General features: G+C 44.2%; 1 protein-coding gene across 1 annotated transcript in view; it reads right to left on the bottom strand.

The window, feature by feature from the left end:
* Positions 1 to 1,070: 1,070 nt before the first annotated feature.
* The window catches only part of LOC144103279 (uncharacterized), a 77,931-nt gene continuing 56,059 nt past the window's right edge, over positions 1,071 to 22,942 (bottom strand). Inside the window, exons 8-10 of the mRNA XM_077636041.1 lie at positions 14,594 to 14,682; positions 6,787 to 7,018; positions 1,071 to 1,205 (exon numbers count right to left, since the gene is read on the bottom strand). Coding sequence (XP_077492167.1) covers positions 1,185 to 1,205; positions 6,787 to 7,018; positions 14,594 to 14,682 — 342 coding nt within the window. The 3' untranslated portion in view covers positions 1,071 to 1,184. The remainder of the gene's footprint in view (positions 1,206 to 6,786; positions 7,019 to 14,593; positions 14,683 to 22,942) is intronic.

Genomic DNA, 22,942 nt, shown 5'->3' with positions numbered 1-22,942 from the left:
GGCATCGCACGTTTTCACTTTACTGCGCATCTTTTTCAGGAGGCCTTCAGTCACTGAAACCAGGAGGTGGTGAGGGCATCCAGCGCTCAGCATTCTCTGAACTTGACGGTTGAACGCTTGTGATATAAAATGTGGGCAAGTTTTGCCCGGAGCGTTTTTGAGGCATGACATGCCAATAGCTCGTTTAATGAGCATTGAGTGTCTGGAATTGAACGCCAGAAATGGTTTCTTGTGACCTATCATGAATTCAACTCAGCGACTCATGATATTGACACAGCTTGCACTACCGAAAGGCGAACTTGCCATACCATCATTATTGGGGATCTCTGTGGTGCTTAACGTTCCCACGCAGTGTGCGTTTCTATAAAAAATGTGTAAATTCCTTGCTTAGTGACTAAGCGCACCTTAGCAGTTTTAAGCTGTGACTTGCATCTGCTGAGTCTTTCTTGGTCTCCAGCTTTGATGTTCACCCACCCTGCCGAAATGCGAGCAATGTGAGAAGCGGCCACCACAGTCGTCCGACCGAAAGGATCTGAACAGTAGTTCTTTGCGCAAAGCCAAAGTGACGTCGCTGTTTTAATTTTATAACAAAAAAACGGTGGTCTGTCGAAGAACCCATTCAATCAGTAGAAATAAAAGAGGATTCGAAAACTGATTAGAGTTAGATGAGAAATGAAAAACATATTACATGAAACCATCAGATGGTAACGAGCGTTCTGCTCTTATTTTGTATTTAAAAATGTTCAGTACCTTCTATTAGTTTAAATGGCGACTTATTATGCAATTGTAACATGTTGCTAATCGACACTTTCAGTCGTACGTAAAAACATGACTTGTTTCACGGCTTTCAAGGTTTAGTCACTCCAAATAAGCATAGCACGTTTAAAAACAACGCACTGATTCTACTGACGAAGCCATGGATACAGTAATATATATATATATATATATATATATATATATATATATATATATATATATATATATATATATATATATATATATATATATATATATATATATATATATATATATATATATATATATACTTTGTTTCAAAGCTTTTAGCTTCTTTTTAATACCCAAGGTGAGAAAGCGTTTCAAAATGGCTCTGAATTACTTTTCAAATGAAGCTGGTTTCCTCCCGCCTAGTATAGAGCATGGATTCCGCTTATGATTTGTTGCCTTTACTTTTGAGGGCCGCACTCCTGAAAAAAAAAGGTGTGAAGTTTTGAAAACTCATTAAACGTTTCCCTAAATTTACGAAAAAAAATACAATATGTGCAAGCGTGAGTATTTGAAAACTATTACTGGCCATCGTTTTATTATGGAGTTTTTTAAATATAAAATTGCCTCCTACAAGGCGGACCCCTATGCCGGGTACCGCGCCTCCTCTGCTGTTTTCAAGGCGGCGGCATGGCTCACTTCCCAACTGGAGCCTTTCCATCGCATCAGCTCAGTTGGCGCAACGTGCCCTAGCCAGGTAGAATAAGTAAAGACACTGGAACTTGAAAAATACCGCAGCCGCACCTCTCATTCGCTTAACGTGATCACGTGGTCACATGCTGGCATAGCTCCATAAATGTTCCCGCCCATTTCACGTGGACGGAGCGGCAGTTGGAGAACGCTTTGCATAGCGTGCTGCATTAAACATTCTCTTTCGCGTCCCACTGTGAGAATCTTGGCGACAGGCTGTGATGATAACAAAATTAGCTTCTGTTTAACTACTGCTGAACCTGGTTAGAGAGCGAAAGCTATGGAGCATCGCGCAAGTAGACGCGGCTTGGCACCTGTAACGTTGAGTGCATTCCGCACACTGATTAGGCAGCGCGCCCACCGTGTAATACTGCTAGATGGGGTTAAATTAATGGTTGATGGCGAGAGTTTGGTCACCCAATGAACGCTGCGGCTGAACCCAAGAAGAAAATATTCGCCATTCCATGCCTAAAAATCAATGCAGTCAAGAACGTTGTCATCGCCAAAGCCAACAAACACAATGAACACCGACGCCATATAGTTTGAGTGCCGCGTGGGTGCCACAACGTTGTCGCTGCCAACGCATGCAGCGCACATCTGTCACTAGCGGCACGTAGCTTAAAGCGCGACTCATGTGTGCACTTTCCTAGGTGGCCATTTATGCGCTTTTCCTCTGCTTTCGAAGCTCCCGCTCTCCATCGCTTACAGCGCAGCTCCTGTGCAGCTAATGGTCGCTAAGGGTGATAGTGGTGGTCTCGGCGTAACTCGCGGAACATGGCGTATTAAGGTCTTCACTTTAAAAAAAATCAGTGTTGATTAGCTCATCTGATTCAGGATATACAAAGCGAAAGCTCACAGCGTTCATTGTATTCTTTGGAGTTAGCATTGACAACGTACTTTACCTCTTTAATTGGCTCCCCTTGCATGCTTTGCGTCATGTCTACTTGTGAATGTCAATGCATCCTGTAACTTTGGCATGTGCACATATGTAAATAATTTTTTTTTGTAATCAAGAAGGGCGCCTAACTGGCTACTTCGGTCAGCAGACGCCTCAATTGCGATTTGAGATCTGTCGCGATGGTGAGAGATAGAGAGGTGTGGGCGCATGCAATCGCTCTGTCAACGCAGTGACACACACGCGGCACTGCAGCAATAGACCGCAGCGCTCATTGGATGACTACCCTCTCGCGATCAACCATTAACTGCCACCTGCCAGGGTGGCAGGGCGGGCGGAATATCCAGTATGTGGAACACAATCAATGCAGGTTTTTTTTCAGTTGGATACAAACGCCACGTACATGAAAGCGAGATTCAGGTTTCCACTGACCCAGGGAGGAAATTGTGCGTCTTTCTTTTTGTGAAAATAAACGGCTTCTATAGAATACAACGTTGTCAACGTTAATGAACCCAATGAACGCCGGCGGCTAACTTGTTTCCTTTCGTTTTTAAGGAGAAAATGACGCAGTAACTGTCTCACATATCTCGATGGACACCAGAACTGCGCCGTAAGGAAAGGGATAATGGAGAGAAGGGAAGAAATATTAATAATTGGTTTTTGGGGAAAGGAAATGGCGCAGTATCTGTCTCATATATCGTTGGACACCTGAACCGCGCCGTAAGGGAAGGGATAAGGGAGGTAGTGAAAGAAGAAAGGAAGAGAGAGATGCCGTAGTGGAGGGCTCCGGAATAATTTCGACCACCTGGGGATCTTTAACGTGCACTGACATCGCACAGCACACGGGCGCCTTAGCGTTTCTCCTCCATAAAAACGCAGCCGCCGCGGTCGGGTTCGAACCCGGAAACAGGAAACTGAAAATTTAACATGGGATTTTGAGGAAAGGCGCGAGCACCGACGGAACACCTGTGGCTCGGGGCAATTAGTGGTGCATGCGAAGTAGTGACTAGCGATGCTCACCCGAAATGCGCCGCTCACTAGCCTAGTGTAGCTCTCGCTAACAAAATTATTATAGGATTACACTTAAGTGTTCTTAAGAGCGCTAATACGAAAGCCTTTGCCTTTCTTCATTCGGCATTCATTTGTCATTTTGTGTTATTTTCTGTAATTTTTGTTTCGATATTTGTGTTTTTACTTTTTATTTGTGGTTTAGTTCATTACATACGGGTTGCTTAAGAACTGTTGCTTACTCAACTTTTACTTTTTGTTTTATTTGCCACACAACTTATCATTGAGAGTTTATGCGGGCAACTTCCGTCCACAACTACCGCCTAAAACATCTGTCTTCGACTTCCGTCTACAGCTACCGTCTACAACTTCCGTCCACGCCATTCATGGGCCAAGAAAGGCTTTCGCCTTATTATACCCAGGTGCTCCGCTTTCGAGTACAGAAAATGAAACTGAAAATTTCTTTTTCAGGAAAGGAAATGGCGCAATAACTGTCTCACTTATCTCGGTGGACACCAGAACCGTGCCGTATAGGGAGAAAGGAGGAGTAAAATAAGAATACAAGAAAGAGGTGCCGCAGTGGAGGTGTCCAAATAATTTGTTAGTGGCCAGCACTAATCTGGAACGACTGTGATTACTTGTGTAAAACATGGGGATCTAAACTATGCTTTGCGCTCTTAGGAAAAACATGGAAACAAAATTTTTCAAGCCAGTTTTCTGATTTCACACTGCACCTATGATATCGTCCCTTCATTAAGAACAGCCAAGTTCATCCCAGAACAAATTCTTTAGGTATGAGGCATTATTTCGAAGGCAATTTATCTTTAAAGCATCTTGTTACACGTTTTATGGGAGTGATGCCCGATGGGGTTAGGGAACGTGAGCGCGGCGCTTTGAAACACAAGTAAGCAAAAGGTCCTGAAATATTTTGTCGCTTGACAGCATTCTCACGGAGGAGGCTGTTAACATCCAGCAAGTTAGATGTAGAAGTAGAATGTGAGAAAGTATTCTGCGCCATTCGGAAGCAATCTCTTTAAAACACCGCGACAAATGTCTGCTGCTAAGATGGACATAACCTCAAAAAGGTATTCTATCCTCTGGTAGTTTGCCTGAATAATAATTATAATTGGTTTTCGGGGAAAGGAAATGGCGCAGTATCTTTCTCATATATCGTTGGACACCTGAACCGCGCCGTAAGGGAAGGGATAAAGGAGGAAGTGAAAGAGGGAAGGAAGATAGAGGTGCCGTAGTGAGGGCTCGGAATAATTTTTGACCACCTGGGGATCTTTAACATGCACTGACATCGCACAGCACACGGGCGCCTTAGCGTTTTTCGTCCATAAAAACGCAGCCGCCGCTGTCGGGTTGGAACCCGGGAACTCCGGATATGTAGCCGAGCGCTCTAACCACTGAGCCACTGCGGCGGGTGGAGTTCACCCGAATCGTGAGAGCTTCTCCTGTACCCCGACATGCTGCCACGTGCGCGTTTGTTGCTCAATGATACATTTGTTCAAACTAGACAGACTAGACAGCAACTGCTCGAAAGGAAGTTCTCATAGGCCATGACAAGCACACGAAAGTAAACCACACGCTTTATCAGACGGTGCCGCAGACGATACCCGCAGGCCGCCTCCGGCTGCGCCACCCGCCAGCGCCGCCTACATGTGTAATCTCAGTGGTGGTCGTCAGCTACAGTGCGCGGTTAGTTTATCTTGCCGTTTGAGGACTGTTCTCACTGTGATACTTGCTATTGTTTGAACGGCAGTATTTGGTAGGGCATACAGCGTGTGCGGTAGAAAGGTCCGACAACCCAAAAGGTCTGCGTGATTCGCGGCCACACTCAGCGTTTAGAGCGCCTTTTGAGAGTATGACCGGCTTCACGATGCACATTTATTCTGGAGTTTAAAAGGATAGATTACAAATAATGTAGCATATTTTCTTGCACTCCTCTTCTATGTGCTCGCCCACTGTTAGCAATCAGCCGCGACCGTGGGGACTCAGAGAAATTAAAATATTTCGGGAAGTGTTATTTACATGTATACCTATGGCCAGCGCTTCCGGCTTACCTCCACCAGGGAAATACCACTATGAGTATGTAACGCGGTTTTTTTTTAACATCGCATTCGAAGTGATGATTCATACTTTCGGGAGCTGTTCTAGGAACAGCCTGGCTGTTCACCAGAAAGGGACGACATTATAGATGCGTTGCGAAATAAAAAAAAACTGCTTTGAAAACTTTTGTTTCCATGTGTTCATAGGGGTGCAAAACCAACTTTTCACCCACAGTGGGATCCGCCTGCCGCAACCCTCGAGGTTTGTTTTTAAGCGTGGTGTTGGTCTATACATACAAAAAGTCGATCTTCCGCTGTTTTTCCTTTCAAGTGAAAAATATACACCTGTACGTTTTTTTTTTTGGAATACACATAGTGATTGTGAAAATGAAACACTTTTTCAATCAGACGTAGAGTTTTATGTGTGATTATGTGTTTAGATGATAAGCGCTGCATACATAATTTCAGTTTTCAAGAGTAATTTCCAATGCTCTGCCTTCGTTATCTAGACTTTAACGACAACAACGTATCTTACTTTTCGAGAAGTTTGATTATCCTTCTAGGACAGCGGATGGCTTGCACGGTCAATACGTCAGACCGCTGCTTCTTGCTACCGCTGCGTTCTGCTTGCCTAGTGTACCCCCCCCCCCCCCTTCCGCAAGCATAAGAACACTTCCTCTACTGCTGGAAGACGCAGCTCATATGCAAGAAAGAAGAGCATATTCCCTACGTCTGAAAACCTTTACGCCGGCTTCCAGTATAGCGTACGATTTCATTCATGAGTCACGCTCGCTTCACGTCGTCGTATACCTCTACCTCAAGCGCCAGGCGCCAATCTTCAAAGGCTCAGGCTTCTGCCTGGAATTTTTCCGATGAAGAACGAAAGGCAGGCTGTTTAATATAGTGCCGGAGTTTTAAATGGCTCAACAAATCACTTTTCTTTGCGCTGAAAAACTACGCTGCGGGGCAAAGTCAATTTGTACTGCTTGTGATGCTCTGCTGGCTGTTATGAAGGATGTTGAATAGTTGTTCAATAATAGCTTATTAGAGCTCATTTACAGATATTTATCATTTAGTATATTGAAATTTTCAAATTTTCAAATCAGCGCATCGTGTTACTTTGAGGGTGAAACATTAGGCGTCTTTATAAGGGGTCCTTTCAACAATTGGCAAACCCGTTCGGGAAATCGTTTGTTATGGATGCGATGGTATTTTCCACACAAACTGCAATGAGCTACTGGTACAGTTTTAGCATCCTAATCATTCAAATTGTTACGCTGATATTTTCAAATCCAACATCGTTGCAAAGTGACTGCCTAGTACTCTACATATAGCAGCTGATGGGTACACTATACTTACCGAATATACCTTTTTAATGTAGCAGCAATCATCGCTGAACTTTGGCGCAATGAAGGTGTTGTACCCAGTCCGCTGAACAACTTTTGCGGTGTTCACAAAGCTTGCATGTATGAGCCATCCCTTTGGTGCATTTCGAATGAAGAAAGTGAATTCTTCCCCATCTTGAAGCGTGGGTCCATCGAAATTGGTCTCCAAGTCGACGCCCGAAGGTTGAGAAAATAACAGCAGTACCCTGAAATAACATCTTCAAGTAACATAACCAAGTACGCTTATGCATAACGCACCACATAAACTTCATTAAAGCCAAGCGCAGAAAAAGCTTGCAAAAATTAAGCAGTACGCTGCGACCTATTTGAAATACTGAAAACAAATCCAGTACCTAAGCAAAACGGGAGCTACTCATATATTTAATATAAGTCTACCTATATTTCGCTTCAGTTGGAATGTTCCGTTTGTTAATACAAAGTTTTGGAAAGAGCTTATGCTTTCGAGTGCATCTGCAAAGCTGGAAAAAAATTACTTTTCTCCCTACGGTGCCTGCAAATTGTTCTTACCTCATAGGTACTACAAAGATGAACTGTATTAGGAGACGCGCTTCAATACCTGTGAGTTTGTATAAAAGCAACGCATGCCCTACTGCAGCGAAAACGCAACAGAGCCATAATAATAGAGCAGCGCGTAACAAAACAGGACAAAGGGAGGAACACAGAACGACACGAGCGCTAAGCGTCAACTGTTTATTTCTTGCCGTTGCTACATATAAATACATGAACCACAGCATGAAATGGCAAGGAGCGAACAGGTCAGCTGATACAAGCTATACAACTCAGCCTTTTGCTGGTTACCATCGATTTAGAAAAGTGAGTTGTTTTGCTGATAGTGCCAGTCATGCTACGCTCACACACTTGTTGCCGGCGCGTGAAATATTAAGATGCTCAATAATCTCTCTGACAAGCTTATAATTGTGGCGGTTGATACTTTGGACTCTTTTAAAAAGGGGCATGCACGCCCCCTTTTTTAGACTGGATCTTGCAGTGGCGACACTGCTGGCTTAGGTGGCCCGATTTGCTCTCATTAGCATTGTAGTCATGTTCTTTTAACCTGCTATTTACACATCTCCCAGTTTTCCCAAAATACTCATGTCCACAAGACAACGGTACACAATAGACAAAACTCTCTTCACAAGTGACAAATCGTTTCCGATGGCCAATTACACATCTTTTTTCTCTTGTTTACCGCACTGATTTGTGTTTTTGCAAAGTATAGAAAGTTATATGGGCGCTGAACATAGAACTTCAAAGCCTGCTCATTTTCCTATTTTCTTTAGGTTATTAGAGGTCTGATGAATGTAAGGAACGACAGATACACTCTTGCTATCCTGCTGTTCATTGGTACTTTCCTGTTTCTTGAACCGTCGTGCTTTCTTCCTTTTTTGGAGCAGGCCTTCAGCCAGAGATATAATTAGTGGCCCAGGATACTCATGATCAGATTGTCGTCTAATCTGTAATGCCAAGCATTCTTGCATCATGTGCTCACATGAGCTTTTGAGCGGATTTGTCAGGCAGTACTAGATAATGCCTCTCTTTAACAGTTTGGAATGCGCTGATACCGCTGGCAGTGGGCCTTTTTTGGTACAAGGTTTATAACCCCAAACGATGCGGTTAGTATAAAATTTGTGTCTAAGATATAAGAACTTGACAGAGTTCTTGTCAGGAAGCTCATGAGTCAGAATTAAAGGGGTTAAATGTCTCTTAAAGGTGTCCAGCACATTTGCAGCGTCTGTATAAAGATCTGCCTTAAAGTTGTCAAAGAAAATAAAAAAATAGTGCACAAATCTAAAACTTTTCACACCTTTTGATCCACTTAAGCTTTTCTCTAGGATCCTATCATGTTTTGCAAGAAAAAAGGTCACTGAGAGCAGGCGCAATACATGAACCAATACAAAATAACACTTATGCAAATAAACACCCTTGTCCCAGGAACCCACTGTTGAGCACAGGTATGCATCCAACAATTTCATAAACCCACTCACACTCACTCCAGAACTGTTCTGAAAGGAAACAGCTCCAAGCGCGTCAATAGCCTCTTCAACGCACAACAGCAATTTATCCTGTGGCAAGGATTGAAACAGATATTTCATGTCTATTGAAGAAGCCAATAAATTTTTATTTTTATTCTGGCACAGACACTCGGCAACATGTGCAGAATTTTTTTACATGGTAGGGGTCATCAATTTCAAGTAACGTCAAGTTCTTTTGCAAGAATCTAGCTAAACATTTCTTCTATGTTCTCTCTCCAAGAATATTAATCAAATTGGGCACTGTTCTTTGCGCGTTTGAGCAGAAAAGAACATGTCTAAGGAAAGTTTTTGGCTGTCCTGATTTTATAACGAAATTGCACTCAATATCTTGTGAAGCTTTCTTCAAAAACAGATCATGAGGTAAGATGGCACAACACCTCCTTATAAGTTGTTCAGTCACAGAGGCGATTATCGCAAAGCAAATCTGACACCCGTTTTACCGGCACGGTTCGCTTTGGTCGCCCTGAACGTTCCAGAACGTATGCGTCTGGGCATACGCAGCTGCTCTTCTCAATTTCCGGCGTCAGGCTTGTGTCTTGTCGGACCATTCCTGGCAACACCGGGGCATTTTACCTAGGTTCAACCGCATACTTTGGCCAAAGCTGGAGGGTACGAAGTACGTCCTCAGGAATATGAGCGCAGCCTTCAATGTGAACGGGTTTGTAGGCGCCCACCTTTTCCTTGATGGGTAGAAGTACACGGAGGCGAGGTAGCAAAACCTTCCAAAGTCCTTCAGTCGATTGGTCAAGTGTTCGGCGGAATTCCAGCCAGATTCGTAGGGCCTTTGAAGGAGGTGCTGTCCTGATAACCTCAACAAACAGGTGTTCCCTGAATAGTCGAGCCTGCCTTCGCCATTCGGACCTCAGTATCTTGAGGACCCTTGTCGTATGCCAGACAGAAGGCCTAACGACTCCGAAGATCAACCGAAGTACCGACGGCAGGAACTTGACACGTAAACAGAAGGAAAGTGTGCAAGCCTGGCAGGTTGCACTGGCAGCCAAAGCAGCAAGAGCACTTGGTTGAAGAGAACATAAGGCACAAAATTATCAACCGCCACAACGATAAGCTTGTCAGAGAGATTATTGAGGCTCTTAATATTTCACGTGCAGGCAACAACTGTGTGACCGTGGCATCACTGGCACTATCAGCAAAAGAGCTCTCTAAATCGATGGTAACCAGCGAAAGACTGAGTTGTAAAGCTTGTATCAGCTGACCTGATCGCTCCTTCCCATTTCATGCTGTGGTTCATGTATTTATGTGTAGCAACGGCAAGAAATAAACAGTTTACAGTTAGGGTTCGTGTCATTCTGTGTTCCTCCTTTTGTCCTGTTTTGTTACGCGCTGCTCTATTATTATGGGTCACCAACTCGCCCAACTAGCAACACTTCTGGAACAAAGCCATGTCACCGACGCACTGCTGGCCATGTGCGCACCCGTTCTTAGGCCAGCCTCTGCATCCTGTACTCAAAGAGCAAACACCTCTATACGAACCCGTAGGTCCACTTGGACAACTGCTAGCTTTTATCAGCGGCCCGCGAAGCACTTCTCAAATCGGTAGCATGAGATAACACCGCTTCCACCATGAAAGCTTTGGAAAACGTGAAGTGGTAAAACATGTTTGGTGGTGGTAGTGGTTTTATTAAAAATAATAGTAAAAAGGAAGGAAAAGATGTTTGTGATTTACAGTTTATGGCAGCCAAACGAAGAAAAGTAGCGCGAAAAGAAGGGAAGAAACGAAACACCTAGCATCTGCCCTCTAGTTTGTTTTACGGTGGTCTTATTCTTTTCGCGCTGATTACCTCAGCTGGGCAACACCAACAAACACAAGAAAACAATTAAAGCCCCGGCAGCCTGCTCGCCAAGTGGCGTGTATCGATGAATAGATGGATAGGAGTATTCCCTTTCAAAGGGGGTTTTAAAGTTGCCTTCTTTCTTCTTTTTTTGATGTATTTCTTTGGCATTGTTATCGGTGCAAGAAATCGGTAAGAAGAGTTCGCAGGGAGAAATAATTTACGAATCGTAAACCCTATCTGCTGCAAAGGAGAGAACATAAAATGAAATTCGAAGCGCTTTAATATTGTGACTAAAAATAAACTTCATTATGTGTGCTCACACTGGCATTATGCAGAATGTCGAAGCTCTCTGAAAGGTGTGCTTTAACGACCACAGAATGGTTAGATCAAGAACTAGCATAGACATGAAGAGGTAATGGAGAAAACAAGAGAGGCGGAAGTCCATCAGCGAGTTAGTGCCAATGAGAGAAGGCAGAAGAATTCAGGATTTCTCGGCAGAACACACATTATTCATTAACTGCGGACGACGACTTTAATGTTGAAGCAATCAACAACAGTCTCACAGCTATCATTGCGGAGTGCGCAGTAGAAGTATGTGGTAGGATGGTTTCCCAGGATAAGGGTAACCTCTCTCAGGAGGCAAAAGATGTGATTAGGATACGTGAAAAAATGAAAGCATTAAAACCTACAGACCGAATAAAACTGGAAGAGCTGTCAAAGGAAATCAATAAGCGCAAAGAAACCGGCCTACGGAAGTTTAAGATGGGTTGAATCGAGCATGCTTTAAGGAATTGAGGTGGACCGAAACGGTGAAGGTCAAACAGGGCATAGGATAAAATCAGATGAACGCATTAAGAGAAAAAGACGAGCATATCAATAACAATATGCAAAGGTAATTAAAGTGGCCAAGGAGTCTAGACAAATCTATGAAGTAGCTACTGCTCTCCGGACGTTAATGAGAGAGGCAGTAGACGACAGCAATGGAGCATCCCACCAGTAACGAAAGAGAAAGCAAAAGTCTCACGAGCAAAGCAGTGGGGTAAATCAGCCTGTGACTATCATATAACACCAGATCTTTTTAAGGACGATAGTGAGATTGAGCTAGAAAAACTAGCAACTCTGAGTACGCTTTCTGAATACTCTGAATGAATGCGCTCCCCATATACCATGGATCGTCGTTACCGACTCGCCCAAATTTCCACCCTTCTGAATACACAGTGCCTTATGACTTGGAAGTACGCTATTATCATATTAATTCTTATAAACCGGACGTCAAATATATAAAAATTACAGACCCATCAGCTCACAGTCCGTTGCTTTCAAGGTATTTACTAAGTTAGTCGCTAATAGAGCCAGGACGACCATAGGCTTCAACCAAATGATCATGCATGGTATCTGAAACGTTACTCGACATATACTGACACGGTCAGTCGGGCTATAGAAATATCCGCAAATATAACCAGCCCCTATATATAGCATTCACAGGTTCCCAGAGAGCATTTTTCTCAGTCGAAACCGCAGCAGTCATGCAGGGTTTAGAGAATCAGTGTGTCATCATCATCACCATCATCAGACCATTTACACACGCCCACTGCAGGGCAAAAGTCTCTCCCATGTCTCTCCAGTTAACCCTGTCCTTTGCCAGCTGCGCCCACCCCACGCCTGCAAATTTCTTAATCTCATCCGCCCACCTAACGTTCCACTGCCCCCTGATACGCTTGCCTTCCATTGGAACCAACTCCGTCACACTTAAGGGCCAGCGGTTGTCTTGCTTTCGCATCAGATGTCCTACCCAAACCTATTTCTTTCTCTCGATTTAGACTAGGGTGCCATAAACCAGCGTTTTTTTCCTCACCCACTATACACGCCTCCGGTCTTCTAATGTTGCGTCTATCATTTTTCTTTTCCATCGCTCCCTACACCGTCCTTAACTTAAGCTGAACTATTTCCGTGAACCTCCACATTTCTGCCCCGTAGGTGAGTCCCGGGAAAGTACAGCTGATGTATACTTTTCCTATGAGAGATATTGGTAAACTGACATTCCTTTTTTGAGAGATCCCACAATATGCGCTCCACCCTATCCTTAATTTTCGAGTTATTTCTCTCTCATAATCCGGATCAGCTGTCACTACCTTCCTTAAGTAGAAGTTATCTTTCACCACTTCCGGCACTTGTACGCTCTCGTAATATGCAGAAAAGGTTTTTGCTGGAATAGGGAGAGGGCATGTTGTTCTATTATATTATGCAATGAACTTTCAAGAAAGAAATACTGTTTCATAGGCATACCATTAACTTATTACCGGTGCCAAGGGGCGACAAGTCTTAAGATACTGTCATGTTCGCCGCGCTGCACAGCGCTGGTGGAAGGCACATTGCGGTGTATTATGCAAGCATTTTCTCCTCGCTGTTCATTTGAAATTTCGTTAGCTGGTGGCGGTAACTCATTACTAGAGGGGACCACAAGCAGTACCTCCTTGTGCGAAATTGTGAAACCTAACACTTAAGTCATTCACATGGCTGTCAAATGCTTTTTGGTTGTTCAGGCCATTCTGCTCTAGGAGTCATAATGCTGCATGCAGATACTCCTCGACAATAGTTTTGGTTTTCAGGAAAGGAAATGGCGCAGTAACTGTCTCACATCTCTGTGGACACCCGAACCGCGCCATAAGAGAAAGGAGGAAGGTGGAACTGAAAGAAGAGAGAAAGAGGTGCATAGTGGAAGGCTCCTGAATAATTTCTAAACCTGGTCTTTCTTAAATCCCGCCATACTAAAACACGTGGAACCTACATTCACGGACAGGTGCAAATTATGCGGGCAGTATGCTGACGTATAGCACGTGATGTGGGCCTGCCAGTAAATACATGTATAGCCGTTATAAGTCCGCCAGCTGGGGAGGGCTGGGAGGCGGACCTGTACAGCTCGGACCTGGAGGTCCTAGTCCAGAGAGCATGGGCCGCAGCGGCGGCCAATGGCGTCCGGGAATAGGGGCTGCCACCCAGCCCAACAACCATCCCCACCTCCCATTTGCAATTTAGTACAGTACGGCAATAAATGTTTTCTCCTCCTACGCCTATGACCTGGAACTATTTAACGTGCGCAAACATCGCGCAGTATACGGCGCTTTCTCATTTCGCATCCATCGAAATGCGGCCGCCGCGGCCGGTTTAAAGTCCTGGAACTTGAGCACAGTAGCCAACCCCTCTAACCACTGAGCCACCGCGGCGGGTAGCTCGACAATACCTTCGGGGTTTTACGGATGGCAGAGATAAAATTTTGCGTTTAACATTGTCGCCCTTATACAGCAGTACTATTTACGCCAGGAGGGCCCACGCAGGCCTTGCAAGCATGTCATCTCTGGACTCTTTATTTCAAGGAGCTTTATGCATTTGCGTCCCTTAAATTCAAATGCGTTTGAGGTGACAAATTTTGCTTGAGATGAGAGCATTGTCAAATGGGCATTTTTAAATTCGAGAGAATGATTTCTTTTTTTAAATTAAAACGTAGTGATGCTAAAGAGACTTTGATTCAAGAAACCTAAGTAGGAATTTACAAACATTCTCAAGTTAGTTCACCTTCGGAGCAAGTTAGCTGAATAATGTATGAGCTGAATAATATATATATATATATATATATATATATATATATATATATATATATATATATATATATATATATATATCTGAGCAATAATATATTTACAAAACTACCTAGTAAACTCTATTATTTGGGAATTTATCTCAAAGTTGAGTGTTGCATGTTTTTCAGCAGTATATAACAAACTCGTGCTAATGTTTCTATGCGTTCGCCGTTCCCGTTCTTACAAACGTATATATTATATTATCATATTAAGCAGCGTATGTCAGCATTCTGTACGTTCCTGTTGAGCATGTGCAAACGCTGCAGTTTACCTCACAAAGTAAATTGATTACTTACTCGTGCGACGGCCCTGTGAACACCAGTGTGTACACCGAGTATGAACCAGTTGGGAGATGAAAGTCGCCCTCGAGGGCATATTGCTGTTTCTGGAGAGCAGAAAGGATACGTTGTAGGTTTCCATAAAGCGTATCAAAACACAACGGCCGGAAAGCCACATAAGGGTGGTCCTCCGCAGGGGCCTGGGGCGCCGGAGCTCCCTTGCTACTTTAGGCACCAGCGACAGCGCTACCACGCATGAACGACGTGAACCATGGGTGCTGCCCTAACGAGCTATAAATCTCCATAGAACGAGAAAAATAAATGCCATCTAATATGATCTGGCTTAAAATACAATACGATCCTTATTTAAAATATCAGCCACCGCGGTGGATGAGTAGTTACGGCACTCGGCAGCTGGCCGAAAGACGCGGGTTCGATCCCGGCCGCGGCGGTCGAATTTCGATGGAGGCGAAATTCTAGAGGCCCCTGTACTGTGCGATGTCAGTGCACGTCAAAGAACCCCAGGTGGTCGAAATTTCCGGAGCCCTTCACTACGGCGTCTTTCATAGCCTGAGTCGCTTTGGGACGTTAAACCCCCGTAAACTAAAGTAAACTTATTTAAAATATCAGTGCTGAAAGGCACGAGCGAGAATCCAATAAAAGAATTAACACCTCACGTTCCCCAGTAAACGGGATACAGTGACCGCGCGCAGTTAAATAATAGAAAACCTATTAGAATCTTATGTTGACAGCATGAAGCATTTCCTTTTTGCAGCCATATCCTAGAGCGGTAATTACAATGTACAGGGCTGTTCACTCCAAGCTCGAGCACGCGAGAGCTGTGACTGCGCTCTTCAGACGGCCTGTGTGTACGACATGGCCACGCACCGAGACTAAGTGACGCAGGCGCAGAGAGGCCTACATCTGGTGCTTCTCGTGGTGTGCCGCTTTGCTGCGTACATGCAATGGATTGACTGGCGCTCTGAAGAGCACAATCTTGACGCTCGCATTTTCAATCTAGAAGTCGAAGACTGTACGTATAAGAAACAAATGAAGGATTTTAAACAACTGCAGCTAATGTACATTGCGCACACATTAACGTACCACACAAAGAAATGAAACTACTACTCAAACATGGTAAAGTGCACGCGGAAAGTTTCACATAACAGTAAATATGAAGCGAAGCACGTGCGTATTATAAAGTTGCGAGGGGGGATCATCTGTAGAAAACAAACTTGCAATTTATATATACAACGAAATGAGGAAAAACCGTGATAATTTTGCATAGACATATAATCCTAAATCAAAATTTTGACCTCAGGAGAAAGCAACGCAGGCTACCATAGTTGACAACAAACTATGGTTGGCAAAGCCTAGAATCCGAAATAACCATGCTTTTGAACAAAAGTAAGTATCTTGTTAACGTAATTAAACGGCACTCATGCTGTATTCAAGCGTACACTGACCGAAATGTAAAACCTTTGTACGTAAAGTTTCGAGACAGATTTATTTTCTTCTCTAGAAATGATTCCCCAAAGCAAATGTTGGTGCGTGTGTGTAGCGCCATATTTTCGGGTTAACCTGAGCTATTTATGCTAATTGCTGTGGCAGCCACTATAGGGCCCTGCATATAGAAAAATACGTTGTCACTAGTCATTTGCACATGCTGCTGTGAGTGAATGTGGAGAGATGGACGACCACCTCGAACGCATGTAAACATAAAATTCTTTGTGAAGCTTGACAAGACAGCCACACAGACGTATGTGCTCCTTCGTGACGCTTATAGCAAAGAGACATTACCGCGGGCGCAAGTTTTCGAGTGGCACAAGAGGCTTGTTCCGGGGAGAACGTCGGTGAAAGACGACACAAGGCAGGGGCGTCCTTTAACCTCACGGAATGAAAACATCGTGGCTCGGGTCAGGGATATCGTACAGCAAGAAAGTACCATTACAGTCCGCATGCTATCAGGTGCTCTTGACATTAGTAAGACAACATGCCACAAAATTTTGCGCGAGAACTTGGGGAAACGAAAGTTGAATGCCAGACTTGTGCCGCACTCCCTCACACAGGACCAGAAGAACACTTAGGCATCAGTGAGCGCTGATTTGCTTTCGGAGGCAGAGAAGGATGTTGCATTCGTTGACAACATCATTGCTGAAGACGAAACATGGTGTTTTCAATACAATCCTCAAACAAAAAGCCAGAACGTCGAATGGCAGTCCACAAGCGCTCAGGCGTCGAGAAAGGTGCGGCGACAGTAGACCAAGACAAAGACGATGGTGATAGTTTTTTTCGATGCCAGAGGTGTCATACACCACGAGTTCATCCCACACGGGCAGACGGTGACTCAGGAGTTTTATATCCGGGTGCTCCAACACATGCGTGATGCACTGCGACGCCGTCACCCTGACTTATGGGCATCTGGACAATGTAGCCTTCTCCACGATAACGCAAGGCCGCACACAGCTTTAAGCGACAAAATTTCTCGCCAAGCATAGCATTACTGTACTTCCTCATCCGGTATACTCGCTTGACCTCTCTCAATATTCATGGTGGGTGAACAGCGCAACAAAGGCGGGACAAAGGCAAGACATGCGCTGTTCACCCACCATGAATGCTTACCAACTCGCCCAAATTTCAGCTTTACTCTCTCGATATAATTTTTTCCTGTTTCCTTTTGTGAAGAGGGCCCTAAAAGGTCGCTGGATGGGGAGCGTGGAGGCCATTCAACACGCCACCACAAAGGAGCTGACAGCCCTGCCATAAGAAGCGTTTTCTAACTGTTCCCTATACCTCAAGAAATGTTGGAAACGGTGTATAGACTGTCATGTAGAATATTTCGAAGGGTTTCCGCACAAATGATTTCAATTTTTTTTAAGACTCAGTCTCGGAACTTTACGGACAAAGGATGTAGCACTAAGTGCTTCTGATTAAAACAGTCGTCAGCGCCAAAAGTTATGTTTATTATTTTGAGTGCTTATTACTGTTGCATTTTTTCATTTTTATTGTGCATCCTTGAGTGGAGGAAACAATTTAATCTGTGCCGCCCTTTTTCCCATGTGTACAGAGGTTGTAAGGGGCCCTGAACATAGTCAGGTTTCAAAGCAGCACCTTTTATTCGGGGTACTATAGTTTCTGTATGAGAGAAATGACAATATATTTCAAAATTCAAAAGGGAAATACGGATAAATTGTCACAAAGAATAAGAAAATCATGGTTACAAGCAAACCTATGTAACGCTCCTCTTCCGTGAAATTCAAGTTTTTGCCAGCGCCCATAGCCCCACAGCACCTTAAATGTCCCACAAGAAATAATGGTTAACCGGTTTTTATCGTTCAGTGCATTGAACGGCTCTATCGATTGGGGCAAGATAAGCACACAAAATTACCATGGTCCACTCACATCATGGAGACAGGAAATAATCCTTCCTCTTAGCAACGCCCTACTTTAATACAAAGAATACATTTTTTCAACTTCTCGTGTAGGCCCCTTAGAGAAGAATGCAGGGATATTTTTCTCATTTTTATGCAGACCCTGGAGCGTCTTCTCACAGACTTTCTTTCTTTTGCAGAGAAAACCTGAACTTAAAAAAAACGTGCTCCATCGGTTCTAACATATTATAGTAGGTCGCTGAGAGCTTCACACATTAGCAGATGCTTCTCTTTTCAGTTTAGTTCTTTATATTATGCGCATTTTTTAAATTATTTGTTGTAAATTATAATAACTTGTAACCAAGTTCCCCCTCAGTGCCCTGAATATCGAGGACAGCTCCTTTCAATGACGCAAGCGGCAGAAAAGCAGGTTAACGAGATTTCTTCGCGGGATTAGGAATTTTGGCTGTTGAAATTTAGTCAGGCCTCACGCAAACTGCCAGGATTGTATAACAGCACCGCGTCAGCACGTGAGAGTGCACTATCATTCACACTTTATAACTGCTACGTACAGTCGTTGCCTTCTTTTGCTCTGGTAACCACTCAGCTCATACAAGCTACACAACAATGCCATACCAACTACCCACTTTTGTCTTCTTGCTAGCTTTATGTTTACTGTTGTGCTTAAGTAGGAAGACTACAGGTAATGAGTGGTCTCCATGAACGAGTTTAAATCTGACGCATACTGGCAGCGAAAGCGTTTTGGGAAAAAAAGGTGCCCCTAGTTTTATTCGAGTGATTTTACCTTTTGTTCCTTCATGCGTTTCAATGTTGGCTTTTAGTTCCAGTGCTCAGGTTTGCGATTTAAAAGGCTAAATGTTACGGTCCTATGGTCACTAAACAATTAGTCGGTACACTTCACGCCATACAACACTTGTAAAGGTAAGTAATCTTATCACTTGTAACACCTGTGCGGTTGCACGGTCATTTCTTTCGAGACCTGTACGTGTCATATCAGCATCTGCCTGCATTCTCTTCAATCATGCCATCAAAACACGCATTGAATCAATTAATAAATAAGACTTTAGGTGAACTAAAAATGAGGCAAGCATCTAAATCCAAAGTTACATCTTCGGTTTATTATCATGCTCATACTGAATCCTAATGCCGCCTGAATGTCAAAGAGATATATAGGATAAATGTTTGCCGGCCCATACACAGGGATCGACCAATTAAAATGAAAAGCTGCTGAAGTGAATTGGAAGCGGCGCATTCACTAAACAAAAAGGCCCAACCAATAAGTGCGGGTATTTCTGCCAACGATACCAGTTGTTGGGCGAGTTGGTGCTGACGATGATCCATAACCGTCTGTCGCGCTGTTATGGATCATCTTCTGCCAACGACCATTTTCACAAGGGATCGAATAAGTGGCTGAAAATACTTTTATTTCGTCAGCTGGGGCACGAGGTTGGCCCAAAATGTCATTCACTTGAGGCCGAAGGCAATAATTAAAAATTAGAATGTAATTGTGAAAAATATTTTTTGAGTTTAAATTCAACTCTTTTCCTTATGAATAAAAGTTTTCATGCTATACACACGTGCACATCAAACCAAAGAACCAAAATATTTATTTACTAAGAACAAAAACTGAACTGAGTTGCTCTCAGTGTCCATTCCACACCAATACAACGATTATCTCTCTTATGGCTACGTTTTTTATTCCAAACAAAACGTCTGTCTAGGCTGCGACGGAAAACACGATTAAGTGATATTTTTCAAAGAGAAGGGCTTACTAGCCCCATTAGACAAAATTGCGTCTCCTACCGTCTTTTCTGGTGAGGCTGAGAGATGGCCACAAAAGATGTTGTCGCAACACTCGTCGTCTAGAAGCCTAAGCGGAGATGCGACGACGGCGTAACTGGCCGATACCCATGTGGCACCAGTGATGTGCTGACATTGGCACCAAACATGTTATACAACCGTTTGTCGTATAGCGTTGCGGTTGGTGTCATATACGATTTCTCGTTATATAGTCGGGTTCAACGCTTACTTTCGACTGGGATTCAAACTGCCGACATATCTACCTCAAATTGTATGCACTCTTCGATCTTTCGTATGAAAATATTGACGCCATCGGTAGATATACAGCACTGTGGTCGGTGTGATACAATTTCTCGTCGCATACGTCATACGTATATTAGTCAAGTTGCAGGTTAGAAGGCGACAGAGACTGTAACTGACGACATATGCATCTTTAATGGTATGCTGTTCCCCGACCTTTGTTCTACAGTTGTTGCACAACGGTCCGCGGTACAACGATGCGCGTGGAGTCATACGATTTCTCGTCGCACACATCATACATCTGCTAGTCAAGTTGCAGGCTAGCTCGGGACATACACCGATGCCATATACACTCACGATGAGAGATTCATGCTTTCGCCTGTAAAGAACTTAAGCACTCTTAAGTGCCCTGCAATTTTTTACAAATCCCCACTTCCACGAAAATCTAGGGCTGAAAACACTTCGCAGGTGGCAAACACACTGCAGGTAAGAAAAGTGATCGCTCAGATGACTGAAGCGCTGGAGGCACACTTCTCATTGTACTGTCTTAATTCCTTTTTGGACACTATTCAAGAGGGTCTCAAGAAGAGATTAACTTTCTGGTAGTCTTTATATCATGCCTAGCTTGAGTAAGTGCTCGTAGAGCAGCCGGCCTCACCGTTCGATAAGTTCCACGTGACTGTCGCGCTTATAACGAACAGCCCATGACCACCGCCAAGAACGAGAGTGGTTGATGTGAACGCTTTCACGGTTACGTTACGAAGCATAACTACAGTTGAAAGTGAAAGATTGGACGGAATCTGCTATGGCTCAGTTGAATGAGCACCCTAAGCTCTGTACGGAGCCCGTGGGTTCGAATCCCACTTGCGGCATGTAGTTTTCTTGTACTTTGTTATCAATAAAGTTTGTTCTAATTTGTTATCAGTAAGGAGGAGGAGGAAAAACATTTATTCAGAGCATAAAAACTGGGTGAGTTCAGTACGAGAACCCATTGGGCGCCATAATAATCCGGCCCCTCTCAACCAGCGATTTCTGGTCGAGGGAGCTGTGGCTATGAAGGGTTACCTTTCAGCGCTCATACGTCGGACCGAGATTGCTGTCCAAGTCTGGATTTTCTTGACATTCCCAAACCGCGTGAAAGAGTGTGCCAACTGCTCCGCAGAAGGGGCGGGACGAATCGTAGATGTCTGGGTACCATTTACTCATTAGGTAAGGATTAGGCAGAGTATTAGTTTGTTGTCACCTGATTATGTGCTCTTCATATTTACTTAGGGTTTTGTGGGGAAGAAGACATCTCCTTCTTGTGATCTTATAGTACTCCGTAATTTCTGCGTAGCTTAGTAAGGGTGAGGGGTTGTCAACTGTGTCAGAGAGAGGCTGCGTGCCAGATACTCGGAGGAGGAGAGCTCGAGCAGCTGTGTTGGCCGCCTCATTGCACGTCGTTGAGAGGTTCCCTGGCGTCCAGAAGACCTGGATGTTGGAAGGATTAGACCTTTCCAAAATTTCCCAACACGGAGCGCCAACGCGGCCTCTGAGGTAATTGCGTACCGCTGTTTGTGAGTCGGACATAACCGTTGCCTCGCTGTTCTTTGTAATCGCAAGTGCGATAGCTGCTTCTTCAGCCTATGTGGTATCCATCACTTGGATAAGGCTGCTTGAAATGATATCCCCTCGGGGTGAAACTGCTGCAATTGCCGCGACTCCGTTAACGGGTCCAGCCGCATCGACGTAGATCGTGTCCTTGTTTTCATCTCAGCCCTTATTGATGTGTCTAGCTCTAGCTAGTCTCCGTCCTCTGTTGTATTCCTCATCCATGTGCTTTGGTATGGGGTGAGTCGTGATGGGTGATCTCATCTGCATGGGCACGTCGATCATGACAGCGACTTCCCTCTCTCCACTTGTCCTAGTTCACAATCTTAGGCTTGCCGAATGGTTTCCGACATTTAACTCCCTGAACAGTGCAGGAGACGATGAAGTGATCACTGCCCAGGGACTCGCCAGTGTTAGACCAGGAGGCCTGCAGGCAGTTTTTCACAAGCGTGAGATCTAGACAGGTGTCTCTGCTGACGCTATTACCCGCGTTGGTGGGTTTCAGGGGATCTGTTAAGATTGTGAGCCCTTATCTGTAAGCGATCTCAAGGATCCTCCTACCTTTCGGGCTGTTAATGTGATCTCCCCATGCTTGATAGGGCGCATTGAAATCACCTGCTATGACGAGGGGGTCCTTTCCTGCCCTCTTGATAAAATTATTAAATAGCGCGGCTATCTGATGACATGAGTCCCTGGGGCGACTGTACACGTTTAGTATGTGGAAACTGCGCTTTCCCCAGTGTTTGGGAAGAATTTCAATGTAAGCATGTTCGATATTTTTGGCTGGCGGTTCTTGCAGCGTTGTGGTAAACTCCTTGTGAACAAGTATTCCTAGGCTATGCGCGTCTTGGAAAGTTTTGTACCCCTTCATGCTGATGACCGTATTTGCTTCTTGAAGTACTATTACAGCAGGTGGCGTCTCCGACGCGTCGATGAAAAATTGAAGGCTTGCTTTTTTATTTTTAAATCCCCGACAATTCTAATGCCAAATTATTGTTTCCTGTCCCCTATGTGACATGGTCCTTATTCGTCCTCTTCTGGAAGGGGGTACCTGTCGGCATATTTGGATTTCCATTTCCTATTTCGGAAGTTGCACACGTTGAGTTTAGATTTGAATTCGTCTCGGACTGTTGCAATGGCGGAGTTTATATATTTCCTAGTGTTGGCGGACTCGTTTGCGAGCTCGTATTTGACCATCTGAATAACTTGTAGGAACTATTTATCTTGCTCCTCTCTGTCAGCCCTCAGCTCTGCAATGACGTGCTCATAAACTGACTGTGAGTTCGGCCGGGCTTCGGGTGTTTTGTCGGGAGTTGTTTGTGACTGCAGCCTGACCAATTTAAGT

This window comes from Amblyomma americanum, chromosome 9, assembly GCF_052857255.1.
Source record: "Amblyomma americanum isolate KBUSLIRL-KWMA chromosome 9, ASM5285725v1, whole genome shotgun sequence".
Lineage (NCBI taxonomy): Eukaryota > Metazoa > Arthropoda > Arachnida > Ixodida > Ixodidae > Amblyomma > Amblyomma americanum.
The sequence above is the reverse complement of the archived record's forward strand: the minus strand, read 5'-3'. Positions and strand labels throughout refer to the sequence as shown.